We start from the raw sequence: 17,725 nt of genomic DNA, 5'->3' as shown, positions 1-17,725 counted from the left end.
TTTCTACTTGATGTCTTATATGAGACCTATTTACAAATTTTCGCAAGTATTTTTATAATAATTTCATTATATCATTGTTATAAGTCAACTAGGGCATGTCAGCTTCGTTGTTTCAATCGTGATTTTATTATATCACCGGTAATTAATTTAAACAAAAAGATAAAAATAGAAATAAAATAATAAATTTTGTACTACCTTCTTCAGTTGTTTTAATCGAAATTTTACTATATCATTCCTAATTAATTATTATAAGTCATTTAAGTATTAACAAATTAATAATATTAATAAAAAATAAATTAAATTTAAAATGATAAATTAACTCTTGATGTTTTAAATTAATTAGATGTCTTATATAAGATCCATTTAAATTTTTTTCATATGTATTTTGTATAATAATTTTATTTTATCACTTCTAATTAGTTGTTATAAGTTATTTAAGACATGTCTGCTTCATTATTTCAATTGTAATTTTATTGTACCACCCTAATTAATTTTTATGGTCATCTAAGAATTAAAAAATCAATAATATTTCATAAAAAAATAAAATACACACAAGATGATATGTCAACATAAAATATTTGTTTGACTATTGAAATTATATTAGTGTCACAGAAATTATGATGGATCAGAGGAAGACATAAAGTAACATATATTAGTTAAAAATGAAAAGAAACGTAAACTGAAACTGAGAGAGTATTAATATCTTATTAAAAATTTATGCTAAAAGCATTATAAATCACATATTTTAACAACTTAAAAATATAAAAGATATAAAATATTCGTTGACTCTCGAACATATATCAGTGACTTAAATTATAATAGAAGAAAAAGTATTATAAATCATTAAAAATTTAAATTATTTTAATGATCGATTATCTAAATTATATTTATGTCACATAAATTAATACAAAAATACTTCCTTTGTTTAAAAAAGAATAACCTACTTTGACTTGGCACAAGTTTTAAAAAAAAAAAATTGAATCTTGTGGCCTTATATTAAAGTTGTGTCAAATGTATCAAAATGCTCTTTAATCTTGTGATTCTAAATATGTCATGTAAAAATTAAAATATTATCAAAAAAAAGTAATTATTATTTTAAATGAATTAAAAAAAAAAATAGTTCATTCTTTTATAATATATATTGGGGTCGTGCTAGCATGATGTGTAGTGCAAGTATAAGTGACCATTTTCACTAACTTTGTTGGAGCCTTAATTTTGTGTCATGATTTGGAGGCGACGAACATATCTGTAGTTATTGATTTGTGGGTACCTGATCCAACAACTAGATAATACAATGATTTCTCAAATTCATAGAGTATAAATTAACTAGCAGATAGGCTAGCAACTCTGGAAAATATGACAAGAGGCATATATCGAATGTTTTGAATGATGATCGTAGGGAAACTTCATCTGCACATGGCAATGAACTCTTATATCTGCTTTTGAAGGAAGCCTTTTCCCTAGCCTCCAGATGATCTTTAGCTATGATGTGAGTGAATTCTTGTTGTCACGGGTAGTACAGTAATCTATATGTTATTTTGTATAAATTTCAACTAAGTTTAAGACCAAACTTGTGAAGAACAACTTGAAGTTTCAATAAATTTAACACAATTTTAAAAATGACCTATCAAAGAATTGTGTTATAGTTAAGAAATAAGATCGAAACAAAAAATTAAAGTCAAGTCCTCCGAACTCAAGGAGTGTCCTTAAGGAAATAATTTTTCTAAAGTATTTGAGGTTGTGGAATTTTTCTCCCATGATAAAATGACTTATAATCCGACAGTAGCGGTACGTCAAACTATCGGATTCCTCGAACTCACTCAATAGGAGATGATCACAATGAGTTTTTAGAAAATAAATAATGTTTTTAGCGATAAAAAATCATTTATTTACCTGAGGAATATGTCAAATATTTATAGTCATAAGGTCTCGTTTTCGGAAAGGAAGCATTGGTTCTGAAAAAAAAGCACCATTTTTGTACAGTAACGTCACCTGCGTCCAGTCTGTGCTGGAACTGCGGCCGCAGGTGACATTGTGCAGATTCCAATAGCTTTCTGCACTGCCCCTGCGTCCGCAGGTTGCCCGATGCACGCGCAGATCACCCTTTTGCGCAAAACAATGTGTCTTTTATCTCGAAGGGTCGCATCCCCTCGAGGTGCGTTATGCATGCATTTGCATGGTGTCCGAAATGTGCCCGCATATACAGAAAAACATTTCTATTGAATTTTTTGGATTAAATTTCACTTGTTTTTCAAGTCTTAAATAAAATTAAACTAAAAAATTAATCTCATCGATCATTTAATAAATTCAAATTCAAATTCAAAGCTGAAGCAGCGACGATACGAGACACCTCTTTATTCTTGTCTCACTATCTAAGTAGAGATGTGTTTCTCAATATAAACACATAAAAAAAATTTTTAAAAAAATATTTAGTAGGCTTTCCTCGTTTTGAGCACGCTTTCCTTTTTTATCTTTTTTTTTGAGTGCACTCACCTTCTCTCTACTATTTCCCTTCATTTTTAATTCTTTCCTTATGCATCTCAGCTTGTTGAGTTGAATAGACCTCCTGTATCTGAGAACTACGTGCACATTTTTGAGATTCTCCTTTTACCTGATTGATAGAAAAAGTCCGCAAATGTTCCAGCTCTTGTCGGAAGGCACCCCATGAGCTTAACCAGTAGGGTAGGCTTTCTAATGTTTTGGGTATTTTCTGTACACTGATTTCATCTCCCAGCACAGATGACCAAGGTTTTTATGTGCTCAACGCGGTTATTGAAAATCTTGGGTATGATGTAATATCACCTTTTATGGGCCACATTTGGGTTTCACTTTTTAATTGGCTGCAACAGGGCAGAAAAGGGAAGTTTCTGAAGAATCTTGTGATATTTATGTCTCTTTTCTTGGTCAAGCACGGGTTACAGAATCTCGTGGTTTCAATGAATGCTGTTCCGAAGGGTGTATTTCAGACCATTGTGGAGCAATTTTGGGTGCCTAACCTCAAGCTAATCACAGGATCTGTTGAACTCAAGCTGACTTCAGTTGCTTCAACCAAACTAATATGTGAATCTTCAACATTATTGGATTCCAAGGTTCGGGGAAAAATGCTCAACAGTTTTGTTACTCTTCTCTCTAGACCAGAGGAAGAGAGAGTATTGGAGGAGCCAGATGTTCCAGACTTTGGGGAGACTGTGGGTTATAATGCTACTTTCGTTCATCTTTATAATGCTGGGAAGAAAGAAGAGGACCCTTTGAAGGAAGTGAATTATCCAAAGCAATATTTGGTGGCTTCCTTGGCGAATCTTGCTGCTCTTTCCCCTGGAACATATCCACAGCTTATTAGAGAAAATCTTGAGGCAGCAAATCAAGCAGCACTTCTTCAGCTCTGCAGCTCCTATAATCTCTCAATAGTTTGAGAAGAATCATGCGGTGGTATGCGTTCTTCTTTGTGCTTTTTGATTCTGTTTAATTGTCCTTGTTGTGGAATAAATATACATCTCAGTTTCATAGGACCAGAATCTAATTGTACTGTTTGGAGTTTGGTCGAGACTGTTACCCCTTTGATTATTAGACCCATTGAAGTGAAGATTCATTCAGTTTAGCTTAGAATCCAGCGTTCAGATTGTCAGCAATTATTTATTCTTTTGCTGCTCTAATTGAAGGAAGATTGATTCGTATAATGCACATGTCACTGATTTAGAATATATGTAGTATTAGATATGCATGCAGATATTACCTACTTATCAGAGTTATAGGAAGGTTGTTTGAGCTGACATCTTTTTATTTTTTTTCCTACTCTGCACTTTTAATTAAAACTGGATCAAAGAAATGCTTATTGAGTCTAGATTCTGGTCCTGTTATTACATTAAGTGCTAAAAAAAGAAAGTTTAACTTATAAAAAAGGGTAGGATGTGTACTTTTTTTTTTGGTATAGCTGCATGACAGTTTTCTGCGCCAAGTTGCTGATATCAGACATCCTTTACGGTTTAAGTTTATTCATGATGCTTGCCCACAGGTGTAGGAGAAGTGTTGCTCTTTATTACATATGCTGATGAACTTAGGCCCTTTCCAGTCCCAGGGCTTTGGTTCTATGGTAATGATAGTACAGCGCAGGATGTTTCGTAGGCTTACATCATGAGTTCGAAATTTGGTTGGTGGAGCAGACCTAGTATTTAAGTGGAGAAGGCAGAGGGGCATGTCCATTATCCACCAAGTTTGAAAGCTAAAAAAGCTATGCTTCTCGGTTTATAGTAGAAAACATAGTCCTTTATTCAGAAGATAGGAAGTTGTCTGATAAGGATTTGTGACTTAATTGAAAGACAATTTTTTTTTTTAACTGATGGAAAGACAATTTATCTTCTCACCGAAAAGCATTCAGTGATTTATGAAAAGATATTGGATTAAAAAAAATAAGATGTTGTATTAGAAAATGCACTAAGCTAGTGTGTCAAAACAGTAGTTATGTTGTGAAATTCCTCATATCCCATAAGGATTCTGAATCCTGTACAAAAACCAGTTTGCACCCAGAAAACTTACAAATAAATAGCTCTAAACGTAACTCTAAATATGCTTTGTGAAAAGATAAATATTTAGTGTTTGGTTACTAGTCCATGATTTGTTACCTGTAGGCAACTTCTTGAAATATCGCTCAAGCTGCTAAGGACACATTTCTGCATGCTTGTCACCTGAGTCACTGCCTGACCTTTCTATGCCTTAGTTTAACTTGGTCCTCGTCTTTCAAAAAATGATCCAAGTTGACTTCTGTTGTTTGTTTGTTTGTTGTTGCGCTTCTAGCTTCTGTGTTCTATCTCAGTTTCTACATTCCTTTCATTTCCTCTGAATGTGAAGCTTCTAAATTGGCAATGTCCGTGCTTCCACCAGTCTTAGTTTTGCGTCTTGTTATCCTGTTTGCAGGTGTCAAATATGAACCTTATTGCTGCTTCTGCCAATCAGAAATGTGATGCTTTAATGATCTTTGCATTTTTCCACTGACTAAACTTGCCTAAGTTCTTTGCATAACCTTATCTCACAGTGCATTTATATCGGTATATACTGACATTACTTTATGGCTGCATATTGTTTAGTTTTCTTGTGTGTTGGAACATTTCCTACATTTATCACAGCAAAAAAATCAACAACTTCAACTACAAATATTTGTTCGAGGAAGTATCAGGATTCACGTGTGTAGTGCAGATACTGTGTTTGTCTGTTTTTATTAAGCCAATGCATGATTCATGAGCTTATATTAAGTAGATGTCCTGGCATGACTCCGAGTAACTAGAGTCTATTTCTTGATATCGATTAGATACTGGGCAACATGTCACATTTGATGGTCTAGCTCAGTTCTGGTGTTTGTATCTTTGTTTATTGTCACGTCATTATGCTGCACGAAATCATATGCAACTTCCAGGCATCATATTCTTCAAAATTTTGTAGTCACATATTCTTTCTATCAGAAAGAGCCTCTATACCCCTTAGCGATAAGGTATGTGTACATCCTACCCTCCCCAGATCCCACGTGTGGGATTTTACTGGGTATGTTGTTGTTGTTGTTGTGTCGTATGACAATTGAAGTTGTTTGGCTTCAATTGGTGGTGTGTGTCTTATTTGGTTGAACTTGTGAATAATTGAACACAATATTTATTTATCCAGCAGAACTTGCAATCGATATTTCCACGTTCGGTTGATTAAAAGTTTTGAAAAATATATTCTTATTTAGAAAAACAATTTTCTGTATCTAAGGATGTGGTATAGTGATCCATGAAGTGGGTTGAGAGCTCAGAGGTTTTCGGTTCAAAATAATTGACATCCTAGTATTTACCTTTGTTGTCAAATTTTGTCTCGTAGTTGCATTTACCCATCTCCTCTCATGTTTTGGTTTCTTTATTCTGTTTCGGGCTATGCTTTGCTTCTTAAGGTCTGAATCTGTTGTCTGACCTCTGTTTGAACTTCTATGTGTTTAACCTAATGATTCGCTGGTTGAACTCTCAGGACCTGTGGTCAAGAAGATCAGTTCGTTGGGTACTCCGAAATCTGTTTTTTCCCATCCTTGCACGTCTCTGATTATGCTGCTTATGGATCTGATGAAGCATGTAGCTCTTGTCTATCTGATAGCGAACAGTCGATCTAGTTTGCAGGTCGTCTGTTTCTGTTGTGGAATTGGCATTGTGCTTCCAGTTTTCCTTCTTCAATCTTCCTGTCGACAGTGGCAGTAGGTCTTCTTTTTCTTTTTTGGGGCCGAGCATTCGGGCCTCTAGCCTCTATTGCCACAGACATTTTGGTCAATGAGTCTTCTTTTTCTTTTTTGGGTGGTGGGTGGGGGGTGGTGGGTGAGTGTCCGAGCATGCGGTCCTCTTAGTCATGATGGGAGTTAGTCATGGGTTTGCTTCATTCAGGATTCGATATGTTAATGTGGTCAAGTAAAAAAGAATTGGTCAAACGCCTATAACATTTGGGATTGAGCTGTTGTCATGGTCATTTTGATGCCTTGTGCTGTTAAATTTTGTGCTCATTGCATCTTCAATGGAATATAATAATTGCTAAATCTGGATTTTGGATCAAGAGAGCAATTCTCTATGCTTCATTTTCAAGTCGCATTGCATTCAATATTAAACATATACAGAGCTGAATTGGTAATGTGCTCAGTGTTTTAGTGTTTAATTTACAGGACTGAAAGGATTTAATAGCAATTAGTATGTGATGTTACTATAGAAGCTTATCAAATGAGTAAATACATAATTACGCTGATGTTGGCCGAGATTTTTAAAAAGACACCTAAAATATACTTTCGACCTATTACCCCACGAATCTTACCTAAACCGTTGTAAATGCACCATTTTGACCAAAATTTTGACCCTGTGTGTCTACACGCGCCTAAAGCGCGTGAATGAAAAAAAATTGAACCAACAAATTAAAATGTGCTACGTGTAATAAAAAGGACCCACTTTTTAAATTTTGTATTTTAGTTTTCTTTTTTCTTCATTTTCCATCTTCTTCATTTCATCTTCTTCATTTGTCATCTTCTTCATTTTTTTCTTCATTTTCCATCTCCTTCCTTCGTTTCTTCTTCTACTTCCTTCTTTTTCTTCTTCTCCATTAATCTCCATTAATTGTGTCACTCGATTTTCTCCTAAGTTAAAACTTTTAGTTTCCGTCAAATATTCATAAATCATTAATAAAGATTGATGGAGAAGAAGAAGGAAGAAATTACTCCGTACTAATGAGTAATGAGATTTCAATACTATTGTCTTCTTCAACTCCTCCATTAAAACACCATTAATGGAGTTTTATGATTCAAGTAAATGGTGTTGAAGACGGAAAATAAATTTAATCACAAAAAGGAAACTTGATTTCACAACTTTTAAACAAATTAAAAAGATATTAAAGTCAATACATGATTTTGTATCCTACTAGTTTGATTCATTAAGGAGAATGTTTTTTTTCTAAAATTTTTTAGCTTCAATGGAGAATTGGGGAAAAAGAAGAGAAAAAGAGAGTAATGGTTGTTAATGGAGAACTGGGGAAGAAGAAATAAAGACTGATTAATGGAGAATTGAGGAAGAAGATATGAAGATTGATTAATGGAGAATTGGACAAGAAAAAATTAAAATTGATTAATTGATAAATAAAATTAAAAGAAAAATTTTATTAAAAAATATAAAAAAAAATAAAATTAAACGTATTTACACGTGGCAGCACCTGATTGGCGCGCGCATTGCACTCTCTTTGGTGTGATTGAAATGTAGCGAAAAATGATGTATTTGCAAAAGAATAAAGAAGAATCGTGGGTAATAGGTCAAATTCAAAGTTTAAGTGTCTTTTTGAAAATTTCGACCAAACATAATTATGTATTTACTTAATGAAAATTATAGTTCGATGTTTTTGTTAATTTGTACATCAAACACTCATTCAAAGTAGCTTACGAGTGAATTCAGAGCATATCAGTTCATACACACGCAATCTGTTACAGAGATGAAAATAGAAACTACTACATGATGATTAAACTCACTCCTAATTCATATACTACACCTCTATTTATATACACACTAGCACTAACCAACTGAATACAAAATATCTAATATGTACAACTGTCAACATGTACAGCTGTCAACTAACCTTCCACTAATTAGTTGTAACAACCTAACTAACAACTCAACTAACTGTTGATGACATGGCACTCAACCTCAAGTTAACTATCTGCAATATATTTATTATACTCTCTAATAGTCCCTTTCAAGCTAGGTGATATGAAAATGTTCTTCATACCTAGCTTGGATATGAGATAGGCATGCTAATTCCTACACAAGCCTTTGGTGAGAACATCAACTGGTTGCTCAGATGAGCGTAAGTAACGGATAACCACAAGATCACTCAAAACCTTTTCTCTAATAAAGTGGCAGTCAATGTCAATATGTTTGGTCCTTTCATGAAACACGGAATTAGCTGCAATTTTAATGGTAGTTTTGCTGTCACAATTCAAGGGAACAGACAATGTTAAAGGCACATCTAGTGTGTTGAATAAACCAATGATCCATGTAATTTCTGCAACTGTGAAAGCAAGACTTTTGTACTCTGCTTCTGCGGAACTTCTTGAGATTGTAGACTGCTTTTTTTATTTCCATGAAATTAGAGAATTCCCATATTTAATCAAGTATCCAGTGACTGACCTTCTAGTGTTTAGACAAAAGCCCCAGTCTGCATCACAATAAGCCTCCAAAGAACCAGTAGGCTTTGTTGATAACAAAATTCTCATTCCTGGTGACTGCTTTACATACTTCACTACTCTGATTGTTGCATTCATGTGGGATTCTTTTGTAGCCTGCATGAATTGACCTAAACTTTGAACTGCATAAAAGATGTCGGGTCTAGTAAATGTAAGATACAACAATCTCCCAATTAATCTTTGATATTTACCTACATCAATCAAGGGAGGATCAGATTTGTTTCCAACTAAGACATCGAAATTATGAGTTGTAAGTTTCTGATTTATCTCTACTGGGGTAATACTTGGTCTTGAACTTCCCAATCCCAAATCAGAAAGAAGCTCTAAGGCATACTTTCTTTGATTCATTAAGATGTCTTCTGCACTTCTAGCAAATTCTATTACCAAAAAAAACCTGAGATCTCCTACGTCCTTGATCTTAAATTGTTTTTCAGAACTTGCTTGGCTTCTGCAATTAACTCTGTGCTACTTCCTGTCACCAATAGATCATCCACATAGATCAAAATCACTATAATTCCATCTGTGTTCTTTTTAGTCATAAGAGAATGATCCAAAGGACTTTGCTGAAAACCTGCTGCAACCAAGGCATTAGTCGATTTAACATTCCACTATCTAGAAGCTTGCTTAAGTCCATAGAATGACTTAAGAAGCTTGCATACTTTCACCTCACTATTTTTTTCATGTTGAAAACCTTGTAGCAGCTGCATATATACTTATTCTGTTAAATCTCATTGCAAGAAAGTATTGCAAACATCTATTTGTTGGATATTCCACCCTTTTGTTGCAGCAATAGACAAAATTGTTCTTACGGTCACCATTTTAACAACAGGAGATAATGTATCTTGATAGTCCAATCCCTCCCTCTGGTTATAGCCCTTGGCTACTAACCTAGCTTTAAATCTTTCTATTTGTCCATCTTCCTTATGCTTAATTTTATACACCCATGTACACCCTATAACTTTCTTTCCTGGTGGCAGAGTAACTAGCTCTCATATGTGGTTATCTTCTAATGCTTATATCTCTTCTTTCATAGCTTAAACCCACCTGTTATCATGCATAGTTTGATAGTATGTACTTGGTCAGTTTCCATGGACGAGTTAGCAAGAAGACATTGATAAGATTTGGAGAGATGACTATAGTTTATACCATCTGATATAGAATAGAGACAATTTGACTTTTTACCCTTAGTGGATGTCACAAAGTCTTTCTGCCAGAGTGGTGCTTTGTTTGTTCTGGTTGATCTTCTTCGAACAGGTAGTGAGGTTTATTTCACATAAGTATCCATACCTACATCCACCCCTTGTGTTGCAGGGATATTCTCTTCAATTCCATCAACTCTATCATCTAATAGAGTTCCAGCTGCAGCTCTTCCTTGCAAAGTTGCAACATCATCCTCCAACTCCAAGTCTTAATTCTCATGGATTAAATAGTCATTACTTGATCCAATATTATCAACTTTATTCTGCAGCACATTTGAGTGTTTATTCTGAGTCTGAAAAAGAAAAATGGTCTTGGTAAATATCACATCTCTGCTAATGAAGAATGTGTGATGCTCAGGGTCATACAATCTGTACCCCTTCGGTGTAGTTCCATATCCCATCAAGACTGACTTAACTGCCCTGGGCCCAAACTTATCTATTTTGTGCGGAATTGTTGCATAACACAAACATCCTATTATCCTCATATAAGACAAGTCGGGTGGTCTTCCAAACATCACCTTAAAGGGAGATACATTATTTAAAACAGACAAAGGAATTCTATTGATAATATGCACAGCTACAAGTATACACTCTCCCCAGAACCTGACTGGTATATGCCCTTGAAATTTAATTGCTCTAGTTGTCTCTAAAATATGTCTATGTTTCCTCTCCACTACACCATTCTGTTGTGGTGTATGTGGACAGGAACTCTGATGCACTATCCATATTGTTTGAAACTGAGAGTTAAAGAACTCTCCTCCATTATCTGATCTAACCACCTTAATCTGTGAACCAAATTGAGTCTTAACCATTAAAACAAAGTGTTTCAAGATAGTAGAAACATCTGATTTTAGGTGCATTACAAATACCCAAGTCCACCTGGAATGATCATCAACCAATGTAAGGAAAAACTTTATGCTATTATGCGTAGCAGCCTTGTACGGTCCCCATACATCCATATGAATCAAATCAAAACAATTGACACTTCTACTATTACTGATTTGAAAAGAAAACCTGATCTGTCTTGCTAATGGACATATATCACAATGAGATAATGCAAGGTTATGATCAGTCTTTAGCATACTAATCTTTCTTATTACATACATCGGCACATGCCTTAGTCTTCTATGCCATACACCACCACCATCATCATCACTTCTCTTAGCTGTTGTTAAGGATCCTGTACCATATTTTTGTGCTTGATGTTGTCTTTGTGTTCTCAACAAGTATAATCCTTCTTTCTCTTTACCAATCTCCTTTACCTTCCCAGTGAAGAGATCCTGAAGGATGAAGAAATCTGAAAAAATAAAGCACAACAATTCAGCTCTTTAGTCAATTTAAAAACTGACAAAAGGTTGAACTTGAAAGATGGTACACATAACACATCTTTAACTACATCACCTTCTGTTAACCTTGTATTCCCTGAGTGAGTACTAGTGGTTGAATCACTGGTAGCTAAATGAACCTTTCCTGGATTGGTCACTGTCAATCCATGATTCAACAAGGATTCAGTACCTACCATGTGGTTAGTAGCACCATTGTCTACAATCCACTCTACACAACTATCACCAGTTATTTTACATAAAATGTACCTGCAAATGTACCTGCTATATTTGCACTTAAGTCCTGCGACTTTGGCTTGTTTAACACGTCCGATATTTGATTATATTGGTTTGAAGTGAAGTAAGGGACTGTTCCTCTTCCATAGCTAGTTCCTGGCTGAGAATAGTACTGCGAATAAGGATTGTACTGCTCATTACCATACCTCTGAGATCTTTGTGTTGGTTCCTATGGATTAGGACACAAACTAAGGTCCCTTCCCCCTTCCACCTGTGATCCATCTGCAGCTTGAACCATATTGACGCTCCTTTTACCCTTCCAATCTGGTGGATATCCAATCAACTGGTAACAAATCTCTCTTGTTTGTCCTTGCATGTTACAATGAGTACAATGCTTTAATTTGTTGTAGTCACATCTGGTATGCCCCTTCATGTCATAATAGTCATAGTACGGTCCTCTTGGTTGCCTTTGCAAATTGTTGTATCCTCTACCTCCTCTGCCCCTTGAGCTTGATCCACTACCAGAACCATCACCTCGATTAGACAATAATGCAGTAGGTGCAATTCCTTTACCTACACCATAGTTCTCAACACCTAAAACCCTCTGGCTTTCATCTTGTATGATCATGTCATAACATTGATTAACACTAGGTGGTGGATTCATCATAAGTATTTGGCTCCTTACCTAACCATAACTGTCATTCAAGCCCATAAAAAACTGTAATAATTTCTGTTTACTCATGCTTTCTGTGTATTCCTTTGATTTGGCACAATCACAAGTAGGTGGCGGAATGATGGAGTCAAATTCATCCCATAAATCCTTGAGTTTGGAATAATACATAGATACAGGGGAATTACCTTGAGTGTGTGTAGCTATGGCTTTGTGAAAGTGAAAAATTCTGGACATGTTCACTTTATCAAATCGTTCCTGCAAATCAGACCACATAAGAGCTGCACTCGATCGAAATAATATTCCACTGATCAATTCCTTGCTAACATTACTCATTATCCATGAGATAACCATTGCATTACACCGATCCCACTGTTTTTTCTCCAATTCATCAGTAAAATCATCTCTTTTAATGCTCCCATCAAGAGACCCCAATTTATTCTTTGTAAGAAGATTCAACTGCATTGCACGACTCCACGATGTGTAATTCTCCATTCCGACGAGCTGTATCCCAATTTGTACAGCTTCTAGTACATCAGAAGGTTAGAGAAACAACGGATGATCATGATCAATCTTCTTCACCATTGTTGCTCAAAAATGAACTCGAATATGAAGCAAAAACAAAAATCAGTAGAAAAATTTAGAAGGTTGATCAATTCTGAGATCGATAACTCTCAATATAGTCGTTCCCGCTTTGATACCATGTTAATTTGTACATCAAACACTGATTCAAAGTAGCTTACGAGTGAATTCAGAGCATATCAGTTCATACACACACAATCTGTTACAGAGATGAAAATAAAAACTACTACATGATAATTGAACTCACTCCTAATTCATATACTACACCTCTATTTATACACACACTAGCACTAACCAACTGAATACAAAATATCTGATATGTCCAGCTGTCAACATGTACAGTTGTCAACTAACCTTCCACTAATTAGTTGTAACAATCTAACTAACAACTCAACTAACTGCTGATGACAAGGTACTCAACCTCAAATTAACTATCTGCAATATCTTTATTATACTCTCTAATAGTTTTCAAGGCATAATCTATAGTATTCTTCCGTGCAATATCATGGCCCCAAAAGCCTAAAGATTCAAATTTTTCAGAAGTGTGACCATATGTGGGGGCTGAATATTCACTGTGATATACATTAAACTTTCTTCCTACCCAAAGCTAATTGCTTTTGGGATCACATATTGAATTTCAAACCATAGAAATTACAAGTTTTGCCTTACGATTGGCTGGTATTTGATTTTTGCCTTCAGCAGTTGAACTTATGTCTAAGTAAGTTCATTAGAAACTGAAGTCATGTTTGAGCATAACTAATGTGATATAATAATAGGAAAATACACTTATCTTTCGCAAAAAAAAAAATATTTATTAAGATAGATTAAAATTACAGATCAATACAAAAATAAGGAAAAAAATACAGCCAAAATGGTCGTCTTTTAATTCCGATAAAACCAAAAGATACCAAACATAACGCCATTATTACTCACAAGCTGGTGGAGGCCCTTCGTTTTATTAAGATCTGACATATTTACTAATGGTTGTGCTACAAATCTTTTATAAAACACCGTCAATTCTTTATGTTCTTTCTTTTCTCTAAAAGTATTATCTCTGCTTTGGTACAATTTATTCTGTTGGTTATAATCGACATAAGAGTCAAAACTTTCTCTTTTTTTGGGGGGAGGTGGGGGGATAATGGTCAGAACTTTCTTCATGGTCTCCCAATTGCATAATATTCTTCTTAAGCCATATTTAAATATAAAATAAGAGAGTATAATTTTTCCACACGCTAGGGACTTCTCTTTCTAACATCTCATTCTCATGAAATGCATGCGCCATATTAGTCCGATATCAAATACTTAAGGGTGTTGTTTGTTTCATAAACAATCTATAGATTATAATGCTGAGATTAGTAAGTAATTATACTCATATATTTAATAAAATAAAATTGAAAATCAAATAAAAGACGAACGATCTCAAAATTGTACTCCAATTAATTTTTCCTAATTCCACCAATCAAACGACCCATGATGTTGGAATTAGTTAGGAGATAATCCATGTATAATTTTATGTATGTATTAGCTATTCCGAGTTTATTGTACTCCTAGTTATTCCACATATGACCTATATCATAAATAAAATAATACATATATTCCCTTCATAACTAATCTTGTGTATTCGTTATGCGAATTTTCTAATTGCACACTAAATTAATTTTTTACATAAATAACTTTGATCCCCTAATCACCCACCAAATATTTTATTATTTATACAAGATTTAATACCTACATAATTCAGCTCCAAACTAGATACGAAACGACCCTAGAGGCTAACTAAATAGTAACATTGCATTCTCTAAATATTAGTAATTTTTTTTTTCATGTGTTCTTTTTGATTTAAAAATATCTTTTTAATGATTTACGGTACAATAATTTGGTAGTGAGAGTGACTTTTAATGGTGTCACCACATCTAACCTTCTTTACCATAATAGTAATAAATTTTATTCACATTATAAACCAGTATTTTTTTAACATTTTTGTTCCTTGCATCTTAAATTTAAAATTCTTTCATTACCTATTTTATTACTCTTTTCCAATACATTGGAAATTATCTCAATACATGAGAATTGACAAATTAACATAATTTTCATAAATATGATTGCATTGTACTTATTTCTTGAAAAGAATAGTCTAGGATAAAAATAATAGTATAAAATTAATTAATTATATTCTCATATATCCAAAATTAGCGTGACCAAAGTAGTACTCTCTCCGTCCCAAATTTTCTAATTTAATTTCTCATTGTACTTGTCCTTTTTTATTAATCAAGAAGAGACAAATTTTTTTTCATGTTTTACCCTTTGCATTAATTTTTTTTTTCTTCAAATTAAAATTTAAACATCATTTAATAGGTACTATGGTAAACTAACCATGTTATTAATTATTTTTCTTAATAAATGTGTCATCTCAATTTGGGACGGAAATTTGAGACGGAGGGAGTATTATCTTAACGTTTTAATTTAACGTTATACATTTATGTATCATATCTACTTAATTAAGCGTTTTATCAGATAAATAATTCTTATTTTTTTAACCTTTAATTTTAAATTTTACTTCTCTTTATTTTATATAGATAAATAGGAGGTATAGATATATATCTTAAAACCTATCAATATTATGAATAACTTTTAGTTTTTTATTTTTGTTGAAATTTGATTCGTATTACATAAAATAAGCAATTATCGAAATTTCCAACACAAAAAGTTAATTATTTTTTTATGTATTCAGTTGTACAAATGATTTTTTTTTTCATTTCAAATATTTTCTATCTATTATTAGAAGTAGAGCGGAAAGAAGTCAACTCTGCATAAAAGTTTTCTTAGTTGGAAAAAAATTACCATATGTTTATCTTACACTTAAATTATATATAAATGATAAGAAAAAATGCATAAAGAAACAAATAAAAAATATTTAAGAGTTTTAAAACTAAAAGTTAGCATAGTTAAATAATTTTTAATATAATCTGAAAATATTTTAATAACAACAATAAAAACGTAAAACAATTTAGACGTGGTAGATATTGACAAGTTATAAAAATCATATAGTTCATAAGTGTCGACTTTAATTATCAATAACCTTAGAAAATCACATATTGATGTTATAGTCTTCTGCTACTATGTTGCGTTGATTTGATAACTTAGAAATCATTATTTAAATTTTTATTAATATATATGACTTCTAATTAAAGGGGAAGTCACACTAGTGTAGTTATTATTAAGTTACTTAGTATTAATCTGGAAAAGGGGGGCGCTATAATGCATGACATAATGTAATGGGAAAATTTCAGAAATAGCAACTCTGCAGCCTTAATTATAACTTTTATAGCAACAGTTTTATAATTACGAAAAATAACAAATTGTATTTTGTATTTAAGTAAAATGTTGCTATATAAATACCTATACAAATATATATGTATTACTCATAAATACATATGCACAACTGAAAATACATATTCTTCTATTACTATGAAATGGATAAAATATTGCTACTTTTGCTATAAGTTGCAATTTTGAAGAAGTGTTACTATTTATTGTAATTATAGTGTTAAGGATGCTGGTTTGTGTAATTTTTCCTAATATAATCTGGACCATAAAAGCATTTGGGCCAATGTCGTTGGGCCGACACTCACTGAAGTAAACCCATATTCATTGTGGGATGTGCAAATTCAGGGCCCACTTCCATTTTGTACCAAGATTTGCTCTTTCTTTTTCGAGAAATATAATACTCTCTATCTCAAAGTTAATTGTGGTGATTTTCTAAAAATAAATGTCTCAAATTATGTGCCAATCTAAACATCCATGCTAAAATTAATTGAATTTTTCTATCTTACTCTTAGTAATAATTATTTGCGAAAACTAATTGTATAATTTCTTTCAAATGTAAGCCCATGTAGTTCAAACTCGGAGTTGCCAAGTTTCAATTAGTATCTCTAAGGGAGATTATACAGGAAAAATCCTCTGCAATAATTGTTTGAAATGTGAAGGTCTTAAATACTATAGGTCACGAGAACATTCTTTATAGGTGAACACATTAAGTGAAAGTCTCCATCAATAGATTTAAAACAGTATAATTCATTAATTCACCCTTGATATTAACTATTTCATCAAACTAGAATACAAATATAAATCGAGATTCGTATTACTTTACTACTATTAATAAGAGTGAGTGGCAGACAATTGAAACAATAGCTGGTGGTTGTCATGTCGACTTTTAAGCCTTCTTCTGATCGAGGACACTTTTATAATTTTATCTTTAATTTTAATTTAGTTAATTAATCTTTATTTAATTTGTTATATATTTGAAAAATATATAAAAAGTGTTATAAATTAAAATAATTAATAATTTAAATGATTTGAAGACACATAAAAAGTTTAATTGACTCAAAATTCTATTAGTGCAACATAAATTGAGATATATTATTTGAATTTATTATAAAAAGTAATATATAAATCACAGTAATAATCAAATTAAAATCTTTGAAATATATGTAAAACATTTGTTTAACTTTCCAAATGTTATCAATGTTATATAAACTGGGATAGATTGAGTAACAAATACGATTTGAAAATTACTTATAAAGTCATATAAATCATACTAATAATTAATAACTTAAAATATATAAAATTATATAACAAATTTGATTGATTTTCTCAAGCATTTCATTAGTGCCGCATAAACTGGAGCAAAAAGTAACATATAATATTTGAAAATTATATAATAGTACTATCATTAATAATTAATAATTTAAAATATCTAAAAATCATACAAAATACTTTATTGACTTTCTAAATTTCATAAATATCACATACGTTGAAATAAAAAAAATACTACTAACATGCATTAAGCTCATGTTGGTACGAACTCCAATGTCTAGCACTCTTAAGTGTGATGATTGATCCTAATATGAATGTCTAATTGTGTCTATCTCAATTTCTCCTTTTTATACTCTATTACTCTAGTAAAGCAAGGGGGTTAATTTCATACTGAAGGTCA

At 32.6% G+C, this 17,725-nt stretch overlaps 1 protein-coding gene across 1 annotated transcript; it reads left to right on the top strand.

The window, feature by feature from the left end:
- The first annotated feature begins 2,431 nt into the window (after positions 1-2,431).
- LOC124892734 (exportin-2-like) lies at positions 2,432-6,541 on the top strand. Its single transcript, XM_047403951.1, has 2 exons — positions 2,432-3,429; positions 5,989-6,541. The coding sequence occupies exon 1, from the start codon at positions 2,808-2,810 to the stop codon at positions 3,411-3,413; it is 606 nt and encodes a 201-aa protein (XP_047259907.1). The 5' UTR covers positions 2,432-2,807; the 3' UTR covers positions 3,414-3,429; positions 5,989-6,541.
- Positions 6,542-17,725: the final 11,184 nt, after the last annotated feature.

Source organism: Capsicum annuum, unplaced genomic scaffold (assembly GCF_002878395.1).
Source record: "Capsicum annuum cultivar UCD-10X-F1 unplaced genomic scaffold, UCD10Xv1.1 ctg5021, whole genome shotgun sequence".
In the NCBI taxonomy this organism is placed as follows: Eukaryota; Viridiplantae; Streptophyta; class Magnoliopsida; order Solanales; family Solanaceae; genus Capsicum; species Capsicum annuum.
This window is presented reverse-complemented; position numbering and strand designations above follow the sequence as displayed.

Bases quoted from the DNA above. Each gene is read 5' to 3' on its own strand.
- LOC124892734 (XM_047403951.1), top strand. From the start codon at position 2,808: ATGGGCCACATTTGGGTTTCACTTTTTAATTGGCTGCAACAGGGCAGA.